Source organism: Paramisgurnus dabryanus, chromosome 11 (assembly GCF_030506205.2).
Source record: "Paramisgurnus dabryanus chromosome 11, PD_genome_1.1, whole genome shotgun sequence".
NCBI classification, from domain to species: Eukaryota; Metazoa; Chordata; class Actinopteri; order Cypriniformes; family Cobitidae; genus Paramisgurnus; species Paramisgurnus dabryanus.
The window spans coordinates 4,100,491-4,123,884 of record NC_133347.1 but is presented as its reverse complement, the minus strand read 5'-3'; the positions used below and the strand labels follow the sequence as shown (position 1 = coordinate 4,123,884).

At 36.9% G+C, this 23,394-nt stretch overlaps 2 protein-coding genes and 1 long non-coding RNA gene across 3 annotated transcripts; 2 read left to right on the top strand and 1 right to left on the bottom strand.

Annotated features, from left to right (window-relative positions):
• The first annotated feature begins 2,984 nt into the window (after positions 1–2,984).
• On the top strand, positions 2,985–3,435 carry LOC141283022 (uncharacterized). Its single transcript, XR_012337998.1, has 3 exons — positions 2,985–3,094; positions 3,258–3,283; positions 3,392–3,435. It is a non-coding gene; the product is annotated as an uncharacterized lncRNA (long non-coding RNA).
• Positions 3,436–8,216: 4,781 nt separating this feature from the next.
• pcsk1nl (proprotein convertase subtilisin/kexin type 1 inhibitor, like) lies at positions 8,217–16,061 on the top strand. The gene is made up of 3 exons (XM_065270290.2): positions 8,217–8,375; positions 13,380–13,867; positions 14,531–16,061. Exons 1-3 carry the CDS (start codon positions 8,298–8,300, stop codon positions 14,922–14,924), a joined length of 960 nt encoding a protein of 319 aa, XP_065126362.2. The 5' UTR covers positions 8,217–8,297; the 3' UTR covers positions 14,925–16,061.
• lhfpl4b (LHFPL tetraspan subfamily member 4b) lies at positions 15,604–23,146 on the bottom strand. Its single transcript, XM_065270291.2, has 5 exons — positions 23,029–23,146; positions 20,328–20,766; positions 19,954–20,187; positions 18,178–18,223; positions 15,604–17,898 (listed from the first exon to the last, which is right to left on the bottom strand). The coding sequence occupies exons 2-4, from the start codon at positions 20,743–20,745 to the stop codon at positions 18,198–18,200; spliced, it is 678 nt and encodes a 225-aa protein (XP_065126363.2). The 5' UTR covers positions 20,746–20,766; positions 23,029–23,146; the 3' UTR covers positions 15,604–17,898; positions 18,178–18,197.
• Between the last annotated feature and the right edge of the window lie 248 nt (positions 23,147–23,394).

Below are 23,394 nucleotides of genomic sequence, written 5' to 3'. Positions count from 1 at the left end.
ATGGGAATTATAATGTATGGCGGAATAGCGGAATATAACCTCTGACACAGTAATTCATTGTACAACCTACCATGACCTCTACCAGAAATGATTATGAGGATGCATAAAAAAATCTTAGAGGGGTGGTTTCCCAGCAGGGGCCCTGCTAAGGATTTTGGGCCCCATGAAAAGAATCTTGACAGAGAAAATTGAGTTCCCTTATCATGCACTTTTAACACTAGAACGGCCACCAGCAGTCATTTTAACCGCAACATTTAAACTTATGCATTGCAAAAAATGATTTTCAAGAAAAAAAATCTTAGTATTTTTTTCTTGTTTTCAGTAAAAATATCTAAAAATTATTAAATTAAGATGCTTTTTTTTGATGAGCAAAACAACCCAAGAAAATAAGTCTAGTTTTAAGACCAAAAATATTACATTTAAGGGATTTTGTGCATAAAACAAGCAAAAAAATCTGCCAGTGGGGTAAGCACATTTTTCTTGAATTTTTCTTGAATTTAGTGTTTAAGAAAAATGTTCAAGATTTTTTTGCTTAACCCACTGGCAGATATTTTTGCTTGTTTTATGCACAAAATCACTTAAATTTAATATTTTTGATCTAAAAACTAGATAAATTTTCTTGGGTCGTTTTGCTCATCATGAAAAAGCATCTTTATTTAAAAAAAATTAGATATTTTTTTACTGAAAACAAGACAAAAATACTAAGAATTTTTTTCTTGAAAATAATTTTTTGCAGTGTGGTAATTATCTTTAACACTAGAACGAACAAGGCGTCATTTTGACCGTTTTGAAATTTGCATAGTCAATAACTTTGTCTAAATAAATCATAAAGCCTTGCTGCTCCATGACTTTTTCTAAAACTACATGAATTTTCATTAAAACTAGTTTAAATATTTATTGTGTGAATAAAAAAAGGAAAAATAATAATTTCTATCTATAACGTCCACAGGCAGTCATTTTGCGCTGTTTAAATTGAGTTTTGCCGAGTCGGTCTGAATCAGATAATGTGAAAGTATTACAACTCCACATCATCTTCAAGAGATGCACTGAAACCTCACAAACAGCTGATAGTAGTTTGTACAGTAGCTGGCAGAGGATTTTTATCAGAGTTCATGAAGTTAGACTGCTTGTAAGACAGGTGCAACAGCTTGGACTGCAGCAGGGTGCTGAAAGTGGGCGGACTGGCGGAGCCTCGTACAAAGATGCCGACAACGGCTGCATGTTAAGGAAAGCCGTGCTCCCGCTGCACCCTGCACTACTCAAACGTGCTTACTTGTCGAAAAATGCTACCGTAGAGACCTGGGGCCTCATGTACAAAGCGTGCGCGTAAGCACAGAAAAGTGCCGTAGGCTACGATCATTGTCACAGGCAGGCGGTCCACTAACAATTTAGGCCTACTTACAAACCTACCTTTTCTTGTGAAAAAATGGGGTAACATACTGTCGACCCTTTGCCTCTTTCACTTCTCTTATTTTTTTCTCTTTCCGTTTTTGACTTTCAGATTTTTGAGCCATTTTCACTTCCTTGTCAGTCAAGTTGATATTCTGCCGGCGCTATAAGTGAAGTCAAGCTGTGTTGCCTGGATTATACAATTTGGGCGGACTGAACCATTTTATGATAATTGAGAGGGGGGAAAGGGGCCCACGGACGTTTGTGTTTCCTAAACAAATAAATTTTTTGATACCAGGAAACAGGAAATAGAATAATTTAAAGTTAATAATTTTTACTATTAAATTTTTTTTAGCACCACAATTTTGGGGGCTTCTCTGGGCCCCCTCTTACTCGTGGGCCCCGAGAATCGTCATTGTTGTGTCCAACGGGGGACACGCAATAGCAACAATAACTTGCAAAACAAGACATTAAAACAACAAATACAGTGCAAGCACACACTCATACAACTGGTACAGACTGTCAGCTCATTTCCCGTATAAAGTGCAAAAGACCACAAACTATGCGCAAAACTATTGAACTTCGACCGCGGCGTGAGCTCAAGCTGAGCTCCGCTGCACTCGCGCTTTGCTCGACGCAACAACAAACCGCCCTCGCGCGGCGCAAGCCATTGAAATGAATGGGTTTCATAGCGCAGCGCACACCGCGTCCTGGCTTGAAAAAAGCCGCTTTACCATAATCACGTCGTAATGCTGTTAACGGTCTATAGCCACACTTCACATTTAAGCTTACGTAATTTAAAACAACGCTAACTTACCTTTAAAATAGCTGAAGACGGCGTGTACGAACATTAAACTTCCTTAAAACAGTGTCCTGTAGATTTGTAAATTCCACCTCGACCTCTAATCTCTGAGTTTGAGCCAGTCTGTGTTTGCATGAAGTCAGATGAAGCAGGCGGTGATGGTTCGTTCTAAATGTTCTAATATCCATATTTTACACGATCCATAAAATGCCGCGAAAAAACACGTTGCTAGTATCAAGTCACCAATATGCTAAAGATGTAAGACGGGTGAGACGCGGGCACGCACGCGGCAATACATCCAATCAGAGAAACTGGTCTATTTTAATGAAAGAAAACATATATCAACTATATTTTCCTCATTTTATTACATTACAAGTCATGAAACATTCAATTATTCTTGATATATATTAAATTAATAAAAAAGGGGGGCACAACGTCCTGTTTGACGCCGGCCCTGGTTAAAACTAGTTATATTTCCTAATTAAACTCCTGGCTTAAGCTAATCCCTTTCCAGGAAAGAGTGTTTAGAAGAGAGGAACATAGATTATAAAATAATTGTGTCTATAAAAATATCATTGGTAGGGTGTAAATTTAGTTTGGACATTGTTTGATATGTCAATTGTAGGTTTTTATTAATCACTGTATAAATATGGGGGGTGGGGGTTGGTTATTGGGGAGGAAATCATCTTAATTCACTTTTTTGAGTTGCAATTTAAGATTTTCACAAGTAGACATAATGGATGAAATAAGGAAGACCAAACTGCTGTGCTGTTTTTAACACAGAATATAAAGTGTGAAGAGGAACATTAGTGGGCAGCAGTCTAGTGTGTTATACTGTGCTAAAGAGTTACAAGATGAAGTTTGTCTTTATTTCTCTTTTGTTGATCAGTTGGTTAACTTTAGGTGAGTAATACATTATATTTCTCCAATGATTTTTATGTAACTTTACATAAATCACTTCATGCTGTATATAATCAGACAGAAGTCTTTATGTTTCTTTAATGTCAGTAATAGATTTATAGTTTTATGTTACATTATTGTCATTTCTCTTTTTTCTTTTGTTTAGAGACATGTCAAGTTCTGGATTTATCTGTGGGTTTATAAACAACACTTGTTTTTTATGTGTTCAAATGAATATTATAGCTATTCCAGTAGTATACAATATAATATTAACATAATTTATGTTCTTTGATTTGACAGGATAGTTTGGATGAGGATTATACTGTGCTTAAACCGACGGAAAGTAGGCAATTAGAATTTTATTTTCCTCTCTTTTCTTTTTGTATTATAAGGTCTTTTAAAAAGTTTTAAAAAATTGAAAATATTCTAATAATTGTTTTAATTATTTTCATATTTTCATATTGACCAGCATTGAGATGGTGTAATGAGTTTGAGTTTAACACAACACTACTGGGCAGTTTCCGGGACAGGGATTAGACTAGTTCTAGACTAAAATAAATGAACAACTTTCACTGACATATCTTAAAATACATCAGTGCCCTTTGTTTTGCTTCAAAATGCACACAAGTGATGTTTTTAGTAAGGCATGTTTGTTAAAATTAGTTATATTTACTAATTAAACTAAGGCCTAGTCCTGGTTTAAAATAATCCCAGTCCGGGAAACCACTCCTACATGTTCAAAAACATTGCAGCCATTTTTAAATATACAATCACACACTTAAAAAAAATGCTGGGTTATTTTGGTTCAAAAACAAACAACTCGATGGGTTGTAATTTAACCCAAAATGCTGTGTTGTTTTACCTCATTGTTTCATTAAAAGTAAACTTTTCTACGTAAATTTAACCCAACGGTTGGTTTTGTCCCTTTGATCTAACGATGGGTTGAAAATAACCCAACATTGCATGATTCTGTCAGCTTTTGTGTATTTTTGTGTCTTGTTTATTGTAACAGGATTTATTGTAATGTTTATTGTAAGCAGTGCTACCTCTCTTATGTTGTCATGTTTTGTGCTGCGTCCAAATACCCACACTTGCAGTCTTGGCCACTCAACAGCGCATGAACGTGACAGGAAGTAATAAAGTGCGCAAGACTGTCCCATGTTAAAACTGGCAAAGTGCAGTGGCTTTAACCCACACTATTATATTACCTGGATTGACATTTTTGAATTTGCTAAGTGTGTCCCATCGGGAGAATAATCCTACATGCACGTAGGATCTTCCCGCCAAGAAAACTTGGGCAACATACAGGAAATACGTCATGTAAGTAGTCAAGTGGTCAAGTGCAAAGACCGCAAGTTTGAGTATTTGGACGCAGCCTGAGTGTTCCCTGGTTTTGACTCCAGCCCTGCCCCCTTGTTCTCTAGTTAATGATTCATTATTAGTTACTCCTCTTACCCGTTTCCTTGAATAGTTTCCCTATTTAATGTCCTAATGTTTTCAGTCCTGTGCCCATTCATTGTCTTCACTGTGTTTGGGACCTTGTCCGTCATGGTCATGTTTATTTTGCCTTGTTTGCTCCTCAAGGGCTTTCTGTGCTCACTTGTGCTTAGAGCTGCCTGCGTTTGGGTTCTGTCTTTGAATGTCCTGACAAAATTTTTTTTTGTGAATATTAGAAGGTTTTATAGATACACACAAAATTAGAATCACAATTCAAATGACAAAAATCTGTAAGATTGCTGACCAGCATGTTGGTTTGTTGTATTTCAGGAGTCCCAGTGCCTCCGAATATTACAATGTACCAGCAGGTGGACGACAGAGAACATGTGATAGTGAAGTGCACACTTGAATGGTGGATTCGTTTGTCTGGCTGGAGCTCTTGTGAGCTATCTGTGGAATCTAAACAAACCTACACCATGGATAAATTTTACAGCCCAATGGATGATGTGAATTTATTTGTGGTCACAGTGAACCCACCTGTTTCCTTCACCTGTGCCTGTGAGACTGCTATTAATGAAAACATCACATACAGTGAGACTTACATATACAATCAGTCCAGCAACCTGAATATTCAAGTTCACAAAGACTCAGGTAATCTGTCAATTTTCTTTAATTTGTTAATTTTTTTAAATCTCTTGTTTATGAAGTGATGAATGCTGGATTTAAATAGCCTACGTTTTTAAGACAGTTGTCATGTCAAATGATATAAAAGAAATGTATCATTACTTTGTTTGTGAATGTGTACTGTGGCTCTATTTTGGGTCCTGGTCTGTTTTTGTATGTCTGAGTTTATAATCCAAAATATCCCTTTGTCTGTTATTACTTTTGCATTTCCTTGTTGTCTTAGTTCATCATGGGGAAGGAGTATCTTCAGTCTATATTGGTTTTGTCTCCTTCCTCGCTCTTGGTCTCATCATCATGACAACTGCAGTGATAGTGACCACCATTAAGAGCAAAAATAAGGGTCAGTATTTCTCCAGTCATTTGTTCATCTGTAACAGCATTTAATAAGGTCTGATGACAGCAGTTTGATCAAAACAGTCTATGATCCTGTATTCTTTAGTAAGACTCATCGTTCAGTACACAGCAGATTAACTGTATCTTTACTACATCACAGGACCCGACACCACAGTTATGGACAATGACTATGTGGATGCCTAAATCATCTTTTTGAAGAAAGAAGAACGATAAAAGAGATTCAAGACAAATGCAGGTGTTAGTTTTTTAGAAAGAAACTAAATAATAATAATTAGGCTAATTAAGTTAATCAGTTTACATTTTTATTTAGAAAACTATATAATCAGGTCATTCTTCAATTGGGGTGGCAAATGAGAGGCAGAAATTGAAAAAATGCTTGTTTGTTTTCTTTTAATAAAATGTATTGTTATGCATTTAAAATAAGTTTAATATGCTATATCCATTAAACTTTAGGCTTAATAAAATGTTTAATTTTAAATTTGTGAAACATTCACTTATGTCTGTGGTGTTAACAATATTTAAAGTAAAAAGACAGTAACACAACAGACAAATTATCCCAAATCCAGTCTTTTCTAAAATGAAGGCTGCCATCATGATGATTTCAAGATCAGGGGACACTTGGATACTTGGATCTAACTCAATAAAACTAAGGCAACATTTTCCAACTCATATTTGGAGTAAGGAAAACTTAATAATATGGATTTCAATGAATGCAAAAAAGCAAATAAATTAAGTACAACCAATGTAAAATAATCAGCATATTATACACAGACTTAATTAAAAAAGGTAATATTTAAATGAAAAAATTGTAGTTAATGTCTTCTTTATTAATGACTTTTTAGTTAAAAACACATAAAATAGAGTTTAAATTCAAATTATACTCTCCAAATGCAGTTCCGTGCAAAGCATGCTGGGAACTACGAGTCCACTGCCTAGTTAGTTATGTTTAATAATAAAATCAACACAAAATTATTAAGTTAATTTCCTTCTTACAAATTTAAGTGGATTATACATGATAAAATGAAGGTGAATTTACTCAATGATGCGTTCATTTAGAATTACTCAAATTATTCAAATTTGACACATTTTATATAATTTTGATATTTTAACTCATATTTTGATTAAAAAAAAAAAATTGTAATACAGTTTACTCATTTTATTTAGTTAAATCTACTAAGGCACAGAAACACGTTTTACAGTGTAGGAAATATTAATAAGTATGTATTTATCAAAATACTGATTAAAGTATTTAAAACCGCAAGTTATATAACACGATATATACTAAAAAGTGCGACACATAACATTGTAAGAATGAATGCTCTCACCATGCACCCCTAAGATCAACCAGCACCTGCAATGACCCTTATACACAGGAAGTAGTCCAAATAGATTTCCCCCTTTTTCTTAAAGGGGCGACATCCATTGTTGTAACACCACATACATGAATTTGGGGGACACTATATATATATATATATATATATATATATATATATATATATATATATATATATATATATATATATATATATATATATATATATATATATATATATATATATATATATATATATATATTTATAAACAATTTAATGAAAGTGTACATGTTAAATAAAATTTATAATCACTATATAACCACTTCATTTGTGTAAATGTTATATTGTTGCAATTACAATCCATAATACCTCTCTGAGGTATGGCAAGAACATGCATATTTTGTTACAAATGCAATCTCTCAAACTCAATCAAATATGTTTTTTAAAACAAAAATGTAATTGTTAATAGTGCACGAATTGTGTTCATCCTGCAGAATACAAACATGGAAACATTTTAATAATTGATTGGTATTTAAAGTTTATTTAAACTGTAATAAAGTAGAGGGACACCACTTGCCACCACAATTAAAGAATGACCCAATTAAAGAAACATCTCTACCATTTTATTTTTTGTTTTGTCAAACTTTTCTATTATTTTTATTATCTTTATTATTTTCGATTATTTTTATTTACCTAAGATGAAATACTTGTGTTTGCATACCTCATTTGTCAACTATTTTAATTATTTGAATTATGATTATTTCAAGTTGTATGCATTTGTGACGGTGTTTTGCTTTTAGTTTTGATTTGTAATGAAGATTTCTCTTCATTATTTATCAGTTGCAGATTTGCATATCAAGTCTTTATAAGTAGGGTCAGAACTTTGTTGTGTCTTAGTCTAGCTGTTGTTTGTATTCCCTGATTGTTAAATTTAGATATTATTTTACATTACTTATAAGTTCATAATTAAAATCATGCTACTTTAGAGAATAAGTATTGCAAAAGCTATATTAACTCAATGTTCTGTTGTGTTATATAAAAAATAAAGTGCAGTTATTTTGTTAACCCTTTAACTGGACTCCACTATTAAATACATACAGTTGTTTGCAACCTGATCATGCTGCACCTGAATGAAGTCTTTTAGTGGGTGACTATTAGAAAGGGTATTTTTTAATAAACTACACATTCACTGTTATCTACCATCTCTCCCGCTCTCCCTCTTCTTCAGTGCCTCATCATCATCAGCATCTCTGTTCAGACTAATAACAAACTCCTCCCACCTGCTTAAGCCACACCCCTTCTTCTGCCCCTCCTCTCTCCTCTCTCTCTCTCTCTGTGCGTATGTGTTTGTCTGGGTGTCGGTGTTCAGTGGCAGCGTTTCTCTTCTCCGCAGAGGCAGCTACATTCTCATCTCCAGGATGTCGGGCCTTCTGATCAGCTCTATTCTGCTCTTCTTCTCCCTGACTCTGTTCAGGAACCCAACGCTAGAAGCAAAGGTAACAAATCACATCACGCTTATCATCTGTATTTATTCAAATCTGTTCAATTGCTACATTATAACTTGCATGTTTACTTCATATTTGTTACATTGTGTAGGGATTTTTCACAGTGAAGCCATTCAGTTTATAGATGATTTGGATTTTATATATATGAAAGCGTGTGTCATATGTACTGTAAAGTACAATAGTACATGCTGTACTCTTTATAAGAACAGGTGCATCTATTGTATATGTGTGTGTGTGTGTGTGTGTGTGTGTGTGTGTGTGTGTGTGTGTGTGTGTGTGTGTGTGTGTGTCTGACAGTGCTTTGCTTGGCTGCATGTTAATTTCTGCTTAACTGATGTTTCACTCAGAGCAATGAAATCACTCAAGCCAGATGGCGTACAAATCATGACTGCCTGGCAACAGCAGAATATAAATCAACCAGTCCTTGATGTCTGATTAAATTCTAGAGGTTTCTCAGAAAGGCAATGGCCAGAATTGAGGAGGGTAAACAGCTCTCGCAAATAACCCAAAAAATAACTGCATAAACATGTATACAGTGTATTTATAGTTGTGTATCTTAATAACAAGGTTGCACTTTTTTATTGGTCCATGGCGTATCTCATAAAAGTGCATGACAAATATTTCCATCTGGGAATATTTGTCTTGTGTTTGTTGACTCAAGCATCTCTGGTTTATTACTGTGGTGGGTTATTGCACACGTTAATCTTATCTGGATGCATATAAGATTATGTCTTGTTAATTGTGTTGGGGTTGTGTTGTATTCTAGTACTTTGTATTATTGAGCATTAAAAATCTCATTTGTTAAGAGCAACAGGCATTTTAAAATTGAGTTTGGAATCTCCTTGAACTGAACCTTGGTTTTTGGTTTATCACACTTTATAAAATAACAAATGCATTTACTTTAACAGACTGCAATATCCTGATATTACCTAGGATATGAGAAATATTGATGCACAGCATAAGAAAAAGCTAAGAATTGTCATACCAGTGGGTTGCTGTGTAGTTTAATTGGATTTCAGAGAGTTGCTAAGCGATTGATATAATGCTTTGAGTGATTGCTAGGGTGTTTTAGTTAGTTGCCTCTATTCTCTAAAATAATCTGTGATGTTTATGGCTCAATTTCCTCTTTCAAAATAAGACTGCGCTATTCTTAAAATAAAAAACAAGAGTTAGATAAAAGTCATTTTAATTTTATGTATCATATATGTATGATTTCTAGCATCATTTATAAATGTAATTTTTCAATTGGAGAGGGAAAGTGCTGAAGTTTAATGTTTCAGCTGAAAACAGGTTTGGAGAATTTCAGGACCATGGACAGCGCTCACAGTTAAACCAGATTAGTGTTGAACTGAATGTGAACACATCAGCGTGAAATGAATTGGTGTAGGATTTGGAGCTGTAAAAGAAAGACAAAACTGAACAAAATCAATAGGGGTGCAAGCACAATCCCATTAAAAGAAAACACAGAGATGGCTTTTAGCTCCAAGAAAAGGAGGAATGCTACCATAGCAACTGCTTTCAAAAACCACAGTCTCTCCCTCTCTCTCCTTCCCCCCTTTAGCCAAGTCATTAAGGTGCTTGCAGTGTGTTTTCTTCAAAACAGTCTAATTGGAAATAAATACTGTGTATAAAACTGTTACATTAATGTATTTGCAAGAGAGAAGGTTTTTATTTTTACATTAAATCAATTCTATGTGAAGCCAATTATTTTTTACTTATGCCTAATATGCAGGCCATTAATAAAATATAATGTAAACCCCTAATGAATTTTATCACAACACCTTTAGGCCAGTTGTATAAACATAGCTGCTGTTTTTTAACTAGTCTGTCCAAACTATCTAGCTAATTAGTCTTGCTTTAAATGAAGTAAAAAATTCAATGACCGGCCACTTGTATAAACTAATTTGCATTGGCTAATGTTTCCATTGCTGCAGTAATGCGAAGTTAAACAGATGGTGAGGAAGGAATATCAACACCTTGTTTTTGAACTCATGATACGAACAGCGAGATCTCTCCCCCACACATACGGACAGGAGGTTTGTGTATGTCAGGAGAGATACAGACGTCACTATGCACCACTGACTCACCAGCACATGACGCTCAGTGGAAACCTGCACCTTTGCTTTTTACGTCACTGTCTGCCTCATTCATTATTAACTCCCACCAGCACTGAAATACATAAAGAGTGTGGTTACCGGCTGAAATGCTCCTAACTGTTATTGACTCAACTGTTTTATTTGCATTCATGCATTTGGCAGATGCTTATATCCAATTATTATTACAAAGTATACATTTTTTTTAGCATGTCTGTTCCCTGGGTTCGAAAACACAACCTTTTGGGCTGCTAACTCAGTGCTCTACACATGACCACATTTCATCCTTATTTCTTAGTTGATGGTGATGATTTATATCATCTCAGTGCTTGCTTGTCATTTTAAAATAAGTGCTCTCCACACACAGGCTGGGGATGATGTTATGAATCAGCATTTTGGTTATAACCTCGGCCTTCGGCTCTTTTTAGTTTTTTTAGTGGCCAAAGTGGATAGATGCAGGAAAATGGATTTAAGATTCTAGACAATAATAAATCCCAGCCCAGCGGGAGGAACAGATATATTCTGTCACTAATGGTGAAAAGAGATCTTTAGCATCCGAGACAGATCTAATATATGCTGAGATTATTCATACTGAATGTGCTTGCTGTGCAGATCGGAGTGATTTGGGGTTTTGGAAAAGCATCTCTTTACCTCTCAATAGATGCTGTGTGCGTATGTGTGTGTGTGTCATTGAATCAGTGATTCATTGAGGATGAAGGATGGAGAAGAGGTGTATAAATGAGAACACACTTACTAATGCTTCCTCTGAATGAGATGTGGCTTCACTGAATCAAATGCATTAGTGGTTAGTGTCTGAAGTGGGAGGTGTGTGTTTATGTCTGCACACGTGTGTGTTCTTAAAATCAACATCTACACTTCAATGTCTAATAAAGGCACACGGTTAAAAATAAAGGTGCTTAAATTAAAGGTTCTTCAAGTGTTGGATTTACTTTAAAAAAGTCATGAATTACTAATTACATCTTCAATCATGTAATTAGATTCCTGTACAAATTACTCTCTCCAAAAGGTATTTAGTTATCCAATTCCAGCATTCACAATTATAACAGCTATTTTCACAGCTTGCAAGTGCATATTTTGTTTATAAGAAGCAAAGCAAAAGGTCACTCGCCTATTAACTCACAGGATGAAGATGCGTTTAAATTCACATGTGCTCACTCCAGTTTGCATTCAAAAAATACTGTTAAATCCTGTTTTTTTCTTTGTGCAATAAATACAGCAAAATAATGTTAAATAACGTACATGGTTTTGCCAAATGTAAAAAAAACATTAATGCACTATATAACGTGCATAACGGGATCATACTGTTAAAATTTGGCCGTAAATAAACAGCAATTTTTTACAGTGTAATAACTTTCTAAATCCTATTTGGTAAATGATAAAAAATATAGGCTTGAAATGCCTCGGATAAATCATATAAAGTACATAAATTATTCTGATGACACTTTTAAAAAGTGCAATTCACACTATTAAAGGCGGGGTGCATGATTTTTGAAAAACAATGGAAAAGGGAGTTGAGTCGAAGTACCAAAACACACTTGTAGCCAATCAGCAGTAAGGGGCGTGTCTACTAACCAACAGATTCTATTGGGGTAGAGGCGTGTTTGTTTAAGTGATTTCAAATATCAAAATTGGCAAGAGATCATGCACCCCACCTTTAACTAACTATTAGCTACTTTTGCTCAGTATACTCCTAATAACTGCTTATTAATACTTAGTAAAGGAGTTGTTAAGTTTAAGTATTGGTAGGAATTAGGTAGGATTAAGGATGTAGATTAAGGTTTGGTAGAGTCAGGCACTTATAGCCCATCTGCTTTTTAAGAACTAGTAAACAGCCAATATCTCAGTTATATTAATGCTAATAACCAACCAGTTAATAGTGAGAATTGGAAACTACACTCAAGTGTTACCATTATTCCTATTAACTCACCAAAGTATTTAAAGTAAGAAGGATAGATAAAAACATGCACTTTAACATTAGACTTAATATTTTTAATGTTAAAGTGGTCATAGCATGACTTTTTTCCATGTTTAAGTGCTATAATTGGGTCACCAGTGCTTCTATCAACCCAGAAAATTTGAAAAAGATCAACCAAGTAACTTAGTTTTGATAAACTACTGTTTGCAATCATGTGAAAAATGTAAGTCGTTCAGATTTTGCCTGTTTTGTGAGGTAGGTAGCGAGGCCGATTACAATAATACCACACTATGGCACTGACATTTAGTGCAGAGAGAAAGAAAGAGAAAAAATATTGCCAGCACAATTGAGTGTCAATTTCTACAAACCAACATCATTGCGATCAGTGTTTGCATTTCATCAACTCATTTGCATTTTAAAGGACACACCCAAAAATGGCACATTTGGCTTAGGCCTACAAAGTGGCAATTTTAAAGTGTTATAATAAATTATCTGTGGGGTATTTTAAGCTAAAACCTCACATAAGCACTCTGGGGACACCAAAGACTTATTTTACATATTTAAAAAAAATTCATAATATGACCCCTTTAAATCCACTATTGTATTGTATTATATATAACTGTTCTACAGTCCTTACATCAAAAGTAACTGTCTGAAAAAATAAGTAATCTTTAATGAAGCAGAAACAGATTCCTTAAATAAGAACTGGAAATTATTAAATATATATTTTCTCAATATTTTATCATTAAAAACAGATAAACATGAAGAACATGAAAGTGAGAAACATTAACTCATTGTGTAATTATGTAACCATGTGACACTCTAGTAAATGTAAGCTTTACAAACGCAAATATCTATAGTGCAAAAGAAGAGAAATGCAAATAAATCATAAGTACTTGTAATAAGAGTACTATTTTCATCAGTTTACAGAATATTAGTTTTTCATTCTGTCTGTGCATCTCTCAGTCTATTTCAGGAGTTCGTTTTCGAAGGGACCTCCGTGACGCTGCGCCCTACGAGGCTCAGATGATGTCATATCCTGCGGCTGACTACAAGGGGAGGAGCAGTGATCTTTACTACCAACCAGAGGCCTCGAGGGCTCAAGGTCTAGGACAAGCCCTCCAGCGAATGATGGAGAGCGACCAGAGGCGGGAACAGGAGGCAGCTTATCTGGCATCGTTGATGCGCCTCCTGAATGACGCGCAGAATAACAGACAAGGAAAACAGGAAGAGGAGGACGAGGAGGGAGATTTCCAGGGTCCGTACCCTGCAGATTATGATGAGACCGAGCAGTCGGTGAGCATGGCTAAGCCCCAGGCATCATGGCAGGGCGCTCTGGATCCCCAACTCACACAGGCCCTTCTCAACCGCTACAAACAGGAGAAACTGATGCAAGCCGAACGTGCCAATAGGATTCCTGAAAGAGATCAGGACAGAGATCAAGAGATGCTCAGGTAATCAGAAACTGCATTGGGTTATTATGCCAAATGGGACCCACAGCGATGCCAATGAAGAACCATTTTTGGTTCCTCAAAGAACCATTCAGTCAAATGTAGTTAGAGGAAACCTTTTTTGAAACAGAGAGGTTCTTTAAAGGTTCTTTATAGAATCAATGACATCTTTTCGAAGTACCCCTTCGAGCACCTTTATTTTTAAAGGCACAGTGTGTAGATTTTAGCGGCATCTGGCAGTGAGATTGTAAACCAACAGCTCAGTCCATCGTTCACCGATACGCATAGAGAAGCTACAGTAGCGTCCCATGACAAACAGGACAAAATACAGTAGTGACAAAACGCGCTTTGTAGAGCAGTATATCCGTTTAGGGCTACTGAATAAATATGGCGGTGCAAAATGGCGACTTCCATGTAAGGGGACCCGCACTGTTACTAGATAAAAATGGTAATAAACACATAACAGTTCATTATTTAAGGTCTTTATACACCACTGATAATATAGTTATGTATATAATATAGCATTTCTGTCATTAGATCCTTTTAAAAGTTACACACTGCACCTTTAACGAGTGTATTTCTCAGATTCTGTTCAAACAAATGAAATTATTTATTTTAAATAAATCAAACTTAACATTTAACATTTTTCTTTGATGCATTATAAAGGTACCTTGTTGAGAAAATCCTCTCCAGTTTGGCATCGGATGGCAACCAGGCCGGACCCTCGAACCAGCGTGCCAAACGAGACCTGGCCGCCGCGGCCAACATGGATAGAGCCGGAGGCTCCGCCCTAAAACGATCCCGGCGGTCCCTGGACTCCGCCCCTGTCTCCTCCCCACAGGCCGAGGCCTCGCTGTTAAGGGTGAAGAGGCTCGATGATGACATCGATGATGAAGGGGACGTAGAGCAGAGCAACCGAACGCCACACGTCGGCCTGCAGAGAATGAAGCGTATAGACACTGACCTGCCACCGCCCAAAAAACACAGCCGCAAGCGCAGGGCTCTGACCTATGACCCCAACCTGATCGCACAGCACATCCTACAGTACCTACCAGCCTAAGAGCTGCAAGTGAAATTAGGAAGTAAATTGTGGGATAAAGGGAATATAGACAGAGAGAAAGAAAAAGAATTTTACTTGCTTACAGATACGCCAGCACTCCTGCTTGCCAAGGTACAGAAGTTACTCCGTTTCGATGTTATACTATAATAAATGTGACACATAACAGCTTATCTAATACGCTTTTTGTTTTTCTCCGTTCCGTGCAGGCATAATAGTATTACATTCAAATTAATAATTGATTATTTATATTATTGGCCACTGGCTTGTACAAATATCTCATACAAAGAAATCATAAAGTCACAACAGCACAGCGGGTTAAGATTCTTGACTCCAAATGCTGTAATGTATGAGACCAAGCTTTTTAGATTTTAGTCAAAACCAAAACTACATTTTAAATAAGGCCATGCTAGAATATATAAGAGATACTCATGTTGTGTAGCCTATATTGAGGGAATAAATATTTCTCTTTTTAACACAAGACAAGCCAAAATCATTCTGTCCATGTGTCTTTAAGCATTATTTATCATGAACTTTACTATAGCTGTCATTTCACAGATCAGTATGTCCAGCATACAGTAAGTGACTCTATACGTTCATCATTTATTATGGATAGTTGTAGGCTGAGATTTTTATTAGTGTATTAGTTTAGATCTATTTAAAGAACACAGAGACATAATCGTCATATTTATGATTTATTGCAACATTATTATTGCATAATAGAAGAACTGCTACGTGTTTAAACAGCACAGCACACTTTATTCCCATCAGATGCACCAGAGGAGTTTAAACTTGGTTTTAATGTCCACTTCTCTCTCTTTCTCTGGTTGGTTGTGCTTGTTCCAGCTTCTCATGTGTCCTAAGATCAGTGGTGTTTTTCTCTCTCTTCCTGGTTTTGATGATGAAACACTATGTCTGGTTGTGGTATAGTAACCGATCATCTGTCCCGCCTGATCTTTTTTGTGCTATGGGTTGGTCATCCGAGTGATACAGTATGAGCTCGTGAAGGAAATCGTGGCTCTGGCTTTTTCGATATTCGTGCAGTCATGAAATGTTGTACAAAAATACATATCTCTGCACTGCAATTTTGTCAAACGTTAAAATCTCTGTAAGTGCTAATAAAATGTATGTAAACCCAAACCGTTTGTTAAGGACTTTGTATTGTTTTTACAGAAGTGCACTGTAAAATCTCACATCACATTTAATGTAATGTGTTGGGGCAAGGTATTTTTATACAGTTAAAGGTGCCGTAGAATACATGGTAATGACATATCATCAGTCTCAAACACGATTGTTTCCTCCTTCTTATGTAAATCTTGTGCATGCAAAAGACTGCTGGAAAACAGACCAATCTCAACAAAACACAGACTGTGACGTTACTGTCGAGATGTATACCCCAAACGTTAAATTAAGTACAGTGTTGTTACAATGCTAAAAACAAAGTTGTGACTGCTGAATTAGCGCTATATGCTAGTTAATGCTATATGCTATATGTACTATTGATGTTACAGTTACGTTTTGCAGGTCCATAATAAAAAAATACAAACTTAACACTCAGAAACATCCATTAACAATCTCCAAACAAGTGATTATTCCTCAAAATCTGATACAGACTCAAACATAAGATCTGTTTACACACACACAGAGCTACTGAAGGAGCTGCTCTTAGAAACAGCCAATCAGAGCAAAGCTCAACATTATTATTCATGACCCTTTCAAATAAGGTAATAATGGATCATTTCATTATAAAGGCAAATCCTAGATTTGTAAATGGACATGTAAAACATCTCTGAATAATTTTTGCACTTAATATAGCCAAATACTTTCATCAGAGAATAATTTAACAGATTATTTCAATGCATTTTTTGGCACCTTTAAAGTACTGTAAAGTGAATACTGTAGCCGTTACCTTTAAACACTCTCAAGTGTTAATAAAATAGACTGACAACTATGATAAAAACATACAGTGGGTAAAGACAAATACATCACAGCTGCATGCGGCTCTAGATCTAAACAAGATCATCCACAAACTAAAGAATTGTCACATATCTCAATTTATAAAGATTTAGACTCACAAACAATAAACATTAAAAGATTAACTTGGCAAACTCCTGTCTCAACATATTCAAAATATATATTCATGCACAGGACAAAAATACCTAAAAAAACCCAGATGATTTCAACAGGGGAATCAGACAGTTCAGTCATTTTTATAACAAGATAAAAATAAAAATCACATTCATGCGCATTGCCAGACAGCATACGACTCCGGGCCAGATCAGTGCCGAAGTCGGCAGCTCCGGTGCGTATCCGGCCCAGAGTCATCTGCTGTCTGGGTTGCGTGACATTAAAGAGACCTCGACACAGTACAGATAAAGTAAAAATAACCTCTGTTTTTTCTTTGATCTGTCATTATAAGAGCAAAAGGATCCTCTGTCTGATGAGAGAAGATGCACTGAGATGGCTATAAACAGAGGGCGGAGCCAGCCTTAAGTGGGTGGAACTTTAGCTGCAAGTGGGCTGTACATATCCAAAGGGTTTTGATTGGTTTATTTAATGTCATGTGCATTGCCGTATTACTTCATGCTTCACAGGTTTTGATTGGTTTATGTAATTCTATGTGTTGTGGTAGTAATGCTTAAGACTCTCACTAAATCATTGGTGCTTTGATTTCAGGACTGTTCCATCTTACAGAAACATATTGTACCCTAACTCCATCCCACAGCGAAATTAACATAAACTACGCTATCGTCATGTAAACAGACTCGAAACATCAAGCATCTAGTTAAAACACACTATAGGCAAGCCCCTAGAATGTGTCCTCCCCCTGCAGGTCTCCGGTCTGCAGGGACATCTACTCGGATGCAGTTGCCAGGTGACGGTTTCTATGCGGACAGCTTATGTAAGCAGAATTCACAGGAAGATGATGACTGCTCGAGGGGGAGGACAGAAGCATCTCTTCACACGTTTTTGTCATCTTTGTCATGTGACGGGTGAGATTTGAAATCAATTACAGAAGAGAAGAGAAGAAAGAAATATGAATTAAATGTGACTGGCAATTATAAAAATGAAGGAGAAGAGTGAAAAGATAATGACAGCCAATGTTAACAGAGCTGCTCACATCTACAAGTGTTGTCAAATTACACATTAACATTTTAAAATGGCTCTAATCACTTATTTGCGGCGGGATTAGATTCAGCAAATCATTTATTTTCACATGTGTATTGTGCGTTAGTTGGCTACATTATTGTCTTACCAGCAGTGCTCATAACTGGTTTATGCTGCTAGTAACAGTCCAGTTACTGCGAAAGAAAAGACGAGACAGACTTTAAAACTATAACATAATCAAGTGTATAAAGCAATAAAAGTTACTATTTGTCATTTTTATGATTTCTGTAATATTCATTATTTATTATATAAGCAATAAGGTTCGAGAGGCTGTGCTATAACTTGAAGTCAAAGCTGAAGGGCATCAATGCAACCGCTTCAGCTGTGACTTATTCACAACACAGCAGTCTCGAGTACTTTATTGCCTTTAAAAAAAGGTTACCAAAAAATATAAATATTAAAGCAAAAAATATGTATCAACTTTCATGGAAAAAGTCTTCCTTCTGCTGGAATAAATAATCCCTGACTGAAATCCCATTTTTACAGCACTTTGGTCCCAGAAAATTTCCATAAAATTGTCAGAGAGGCTTCTATGTGAACACAAACACGTCATATAAATGTTCTGGAATCGATCCCATAAAGAGGACCTAACATTGCCATAACATTCACGGAAAGCAACAAGACACAAAAACAATGCCATAAGGGGCGTGCACAGTGTTGTGCTTGAACAAAATCATGAACTTGTTCATATTTTGGGCGAACATGAACTGAACGTACTGTATTACTGCCTGATGAGCGTTACTGTGAACTCGTTCATTCTGGTGTTTGTGAACGCACGCTCTCTGAGTTTAACTTCGTCCAATAGGGGGCCAGATTTATATAGAGGCCTTCCAGGCGAAAACCTGACTAAAACGCTGTAAACCGGCCTTAATGTGTAGCGGAAAAAACACCCAATCTGGCAACACCAGCTATCAGTGTCTCACTGTCGCATGCGTCATCAAAACAAAAAGCAGCAATGAGTTTTATGACAAGGTCGGTGAGGATGGGAAAAATGTTACATTTCTTCTGTGCAAACTTTGTCTGCCGGCTTTCAAACAGAACAACTGGAATTTAGTCACATCCCCAGCAAACCTCACGGCACACTGAACTAAAGGGAGTAGCACACCAGATGAGAAGTGCCGCGTCATGTATCTAACGGCGCATTCACATTTATGCTTCCCATTCACTTTTAATGGGTGATGTCAAGCGTTGGCGAACTGAATTGGGGATCCGTCTGCGCCGCGTCGCAACGGCAGAAGTTAATTATTACGTTAATGGAAGACCGGAGAATGGGCTGCGGCCACTGTGATTGGCTGTTGGCAACGCTTCAGACAAGCCTTCAGTCAAGCGTTTTGCACCCTGCTAGCCTTTCAAGGTATGTCCAAGCAAATAAGAAATTATAAGACAGTTAATGCCAATTTAAACCCTGGTTGGATAAGAATTTAATAACGGATAATTAGCAAACTTCGGACGCTGTGGAAAAAACTACCAAGTACAGGACTTTAAATACATCACGTCTTCATGGTGACTTTACGGTATGTGTGGAATAGCACACACAGATTCTGGTAAATCATTGGCAGTGTGAATGAACCAAAAATCAAACGATCACGGACAAATCCCGGACGCATTTTCCGTGATCTCTATGTGAAAAGGGCTTATTTTTTGTTTATGTTTACATTGCTAAGGTGATATGCAGTGATACACAGAATTATCATAAATAAAACACAGCTATCGACCAATCAGAATCAAAGACTGGAAGTAACCGTTTTATAAAAAACACAATATGGTTTAATGTACTAAATAAGAAAACTCTTTATGTAGCTCTTTTACATTTACGATACAAATAATGCACAGAGACATTAGCAGGGAATTATGACACGTTTACCTTCACCTTCCTTAGCATCTTCTGGCAAGAGAGCGTCCTGCCGATTCCCCAGTACAAAAGCCAGTGTGGCCAGTATAGCGGCATCCAACACACCCAGCATGGCCAGAATAAAGGCCCAGTGAACAGAGCAGTTACCCGGAGAAAAACTACTGACACGATCTCCACACAGAGCTCTCATCTCAGCACCAGCCCAAGAGTCTGGGAACAACAAACACGCCAGAGCCAAACAGAACCCTACCAGACAGAGAAAAACAAGAGTTTGAGATGTATGATGCTAGAACCTTGGATACATCTTTAAATAACTTTAGGGCAACCATATTCATTTATAAGTGTGTAATAAAATACTGATGAATCACTCTTAATTACAGTCTCACCTGCGGTCAGTTGTAGCCACGCACATATCTTATAGACGGTCGCTGCATTGCAAAATCTGAACAGACACAGACAGCCCACGCTGGCCCACACCATGGTGAGGGAAATGCACACCAGGACAGCAGAAGACTGAAACGCAGGCAGAGGGGTCAGGGTGTGCAGGGACCCACGGCACTCCGGGATGGGCCAATCCGACTCCAAGCACACCTCGAAAAGGCCCAGCGTCCCTGCCGGAGGAGCCGGACCCCCGCCCCTGTAGTGCAGTTCTCGTGTGCCCACCCATGACGGCTGGATAAGAATAACCACTTCGATGATGGCAAAGCAGAGCGTGCAGACGGCCCACAGCACTCCCACCGCCCGGGCGCTCCGGATAAATTCAGTCTGATACAGACGGGCGACCTCGGGTGAGTGATGCTGCATTTTGCAGCTGGAGATGAGAATCTAAAATCAGAATAGATCTTAAAGCAGACGTCATATTGACAAGCATTACAATATTTGGTGTTCACATTTTTCGACTTTGCAAGGTGTATGTAAACTTTTAATCACAACTGTATATGTATACTGTATATTAAAGGAAAACACCACAGTTTTTCATTATTTTACTATTTTCTTACCTCAACTTAGACAAATTAATACATCCCTATCTTTTTTAAATGCATGCATTTCATCTTTGCACAGTGCGTCATGAATGTGTTAGCATTTAGCCTAGCCCCATTCATTCCTTAGGATCCAAACAGGGATGAATTTCGAAGCAACCAAACACTTCCATGTTTTCCCTATTTAAAGACTGTTACATGTAAGGGATAATGTAGAGGCAGCCGGTAGTTATCGGGAAATAAGCCCCGACAGTGTGATCAGGACCCGACGCGAAGCGGAGGGTCTTGTATCACACTGAAGGGGCTTATTTCCCGATAACTACCGGCTGACTCTACATTATCCCGCTTATTACACGGCTACTTGTCACATAAGAAAAAAACTGGACATGAATATGAATTTGAAACATTTTATTGGCATATTTGTTTTAAATTAACATTTTTATCCTTCCGCGAAACTTTGCACAGATGCATAAAATGATCGTAATACCTTATTAAGATCCTCTGCTTCATACTTGTCTGTCTCCATTTTTTTCTCTTTTAGCCAGTCTTTGAGAAGTTTTAATGCCCATTCTGTATTTTTGTGTGTGTTGGCTTCGTAGCTGTCATGCTCTATTTTGTCAAGTTCAGTCTCAGTAAGCTCTCTGTGTCTTGTCGTGGTTGTCCAGTGTTTGTCACAAGATGGCGCCAAACAAACAGTAATCTTTATTGGCGCGGAGCGATCTTACTCGTAAAAGTAGTACCGGCTATGCGTTATTATTTTGGAGCGGTTATTATTCGAAAAGAACGAACCTGCAAATGTCTCAACTGACCAATCACAATCAAGCATTTCAGAGAGCCGTGTAATAAGAGTAAGTATGGTGACACAAAATAAAACTTTTGTTTGGAGCCATAGGAATGAATGGGGCTAGGCTAAATGCTAACACATTCACGAAGCGCTGTGCAAAGATTAAAAGTGTACGCATTGAAAAAAGATAGGTATGCGTTAATTCACCTAAATTGAGGTAAGAACATAGTAAAATATTGAAAAACGGTGGTGTTTTCCTTTAAGGGTTATACGAAACACAGAAAATCTCAGTATTTGACATCTACAGTAGCATTCGAACTCAACAAATTTGTGTTAAAGGGGACATATTATGAAAATCTGACTTTTTCTATGTTTTAGTGCTATAATTGGCTCCCCAGTGCTTCTATCAACCTATACAAATAGGTAATTAAACTTGGCTCCCCTTGTGATGTCAGAAGGTGATCTAATTATAATAATACAGCCCCTTAATCTGCAGCTATCCAACCATGGCACTGCCATTTAGTCCAGAGAGAAAATAATTGACAGCACAGTTGAGTTTCAATTTCAACAAATCACCATCAGTGTTTGCATATCATCAGCTAATTTGCATTTAAAGGGACACACACAAAAACTGCATATTATTGCTCACACCTACAAAGTGGCAATTTTAACATGCTATAATAAATTATCTATGTGTTATTTTGAGCTAAAACTTTACATATGTACTATGGGGATACCAAAGACTTATTTGACATCTTAAAAAAAATCTCATTATATGACCCCTTTAAAAATTTGGTTTTAGAAATTTTCAGTATTTGAGATCTGCAGTAGCAGTTGAACTTAACATATTTGTGTTAAACCTGATGATCTGTGTTTAAATTTATTTAAAATGTCTCTAAAAAGCACCTTGTGTCTTTGAAATAAAGCTTAAAATATCATATCATATCTTGGTCAATGGCATAAATAGGATCCTGTAGTGAATATGGTATGGGAGTGTGTAACATGTCTAAAATACTATGACAATCCCATGGTACTTGTAAGTGTAGTGAGTTTAATTTAATAACACAAACATCACAAACAGTGCCAAATTTTGCATGGAGGTGAACAACAAATGAACTAGAAATGGAATCACCACAAAATCCCATCTCTGCACACACAAGAATGTAAAAGTGAGGATGAATAGAAAAACGAAGCTCTGCTTGACTCTTCCTCCATGACAGGAAGTGAAGCCACAATCACATCAATAACAAACACATCATGTAATAATCACAGCTTAATGTGAGTGAGTGTGTGTGTGTGCGTGAGAGAAAAAGAGAAAATGACCTGAACTGAGGGCTTCTTCTCCTGTGGGACTACAGCAGGATGTACGAGATTAAAAACAGGCCCACAGCGATGGCAACCATCTTCCTCCTGCACGTATGGATGGAGAGGAGACGGGAGGAGGGAGGTCACGGCTGATCTGATTGGTGGGCAGGGTCTCTACATGCATCACACACACACATACATATGCAGGCGGTAGAAATGCAGTTCATTGATGCAGACTGATTTATCATTTACTGAGAGGAAATCATCAGTCATGAAAGTGTTATATTTCACACAGAAAGGAAAGAGGATGAGAAAGAAAATGACGTGAATCACAAGAGCACAGAGATGAAGCCAACAAATGTGTTAATGTTTGAAGGTGTAAAA

Excerpts from the sequence above, each read along its gene's own strand:
- pcsk1nl (XM_065270290.2), top strand. The coding sequence starts at position 8,298 with ATGTCGGGCCTTCTGATCAGCTCTATTCTGCTCTTCTTCTCCCTGACT. Across the intron at positions 8,376-13,379 it reads ACCCAACGCTAGAAGCAAAG|TCTATTTCAGGAGTTCGTTT; the intron begins GTAACAAATCAC and ends TGCATCTCTCAG. Across the intron at positions 13,868-14,530 it reads AGAGATCAAGAGATGCTCAG|GTACCTTGTTGAGAAAATCC; the intron begins GTAATCAGAAAC and ends TGCATTATAAAG.
- lhfpl4b (XM_065270291.2), bottom strand. The coding sequence starts at position 20,745 with ATGCAGCATCACTCACCCGAGGTCGCCCGTCTGTATCAGACTGAATTT. Across the intron at positions 20,188-20,327 it reads GTGGCTACAACTGACCGCAG|GGTTCTGTTTGGCTCTGGCG; the intron begins GTGAGACTGTAA and ends TCTGTCTGGTAG. Across the intron at positions 18,224-19,953 it reads AGATGCTAAGGAAGGTGAAG|TAACTGGACTGTTACTAGCA; the intron begins GTAAACGTGTCA and ends TTTCTTTCGCAG.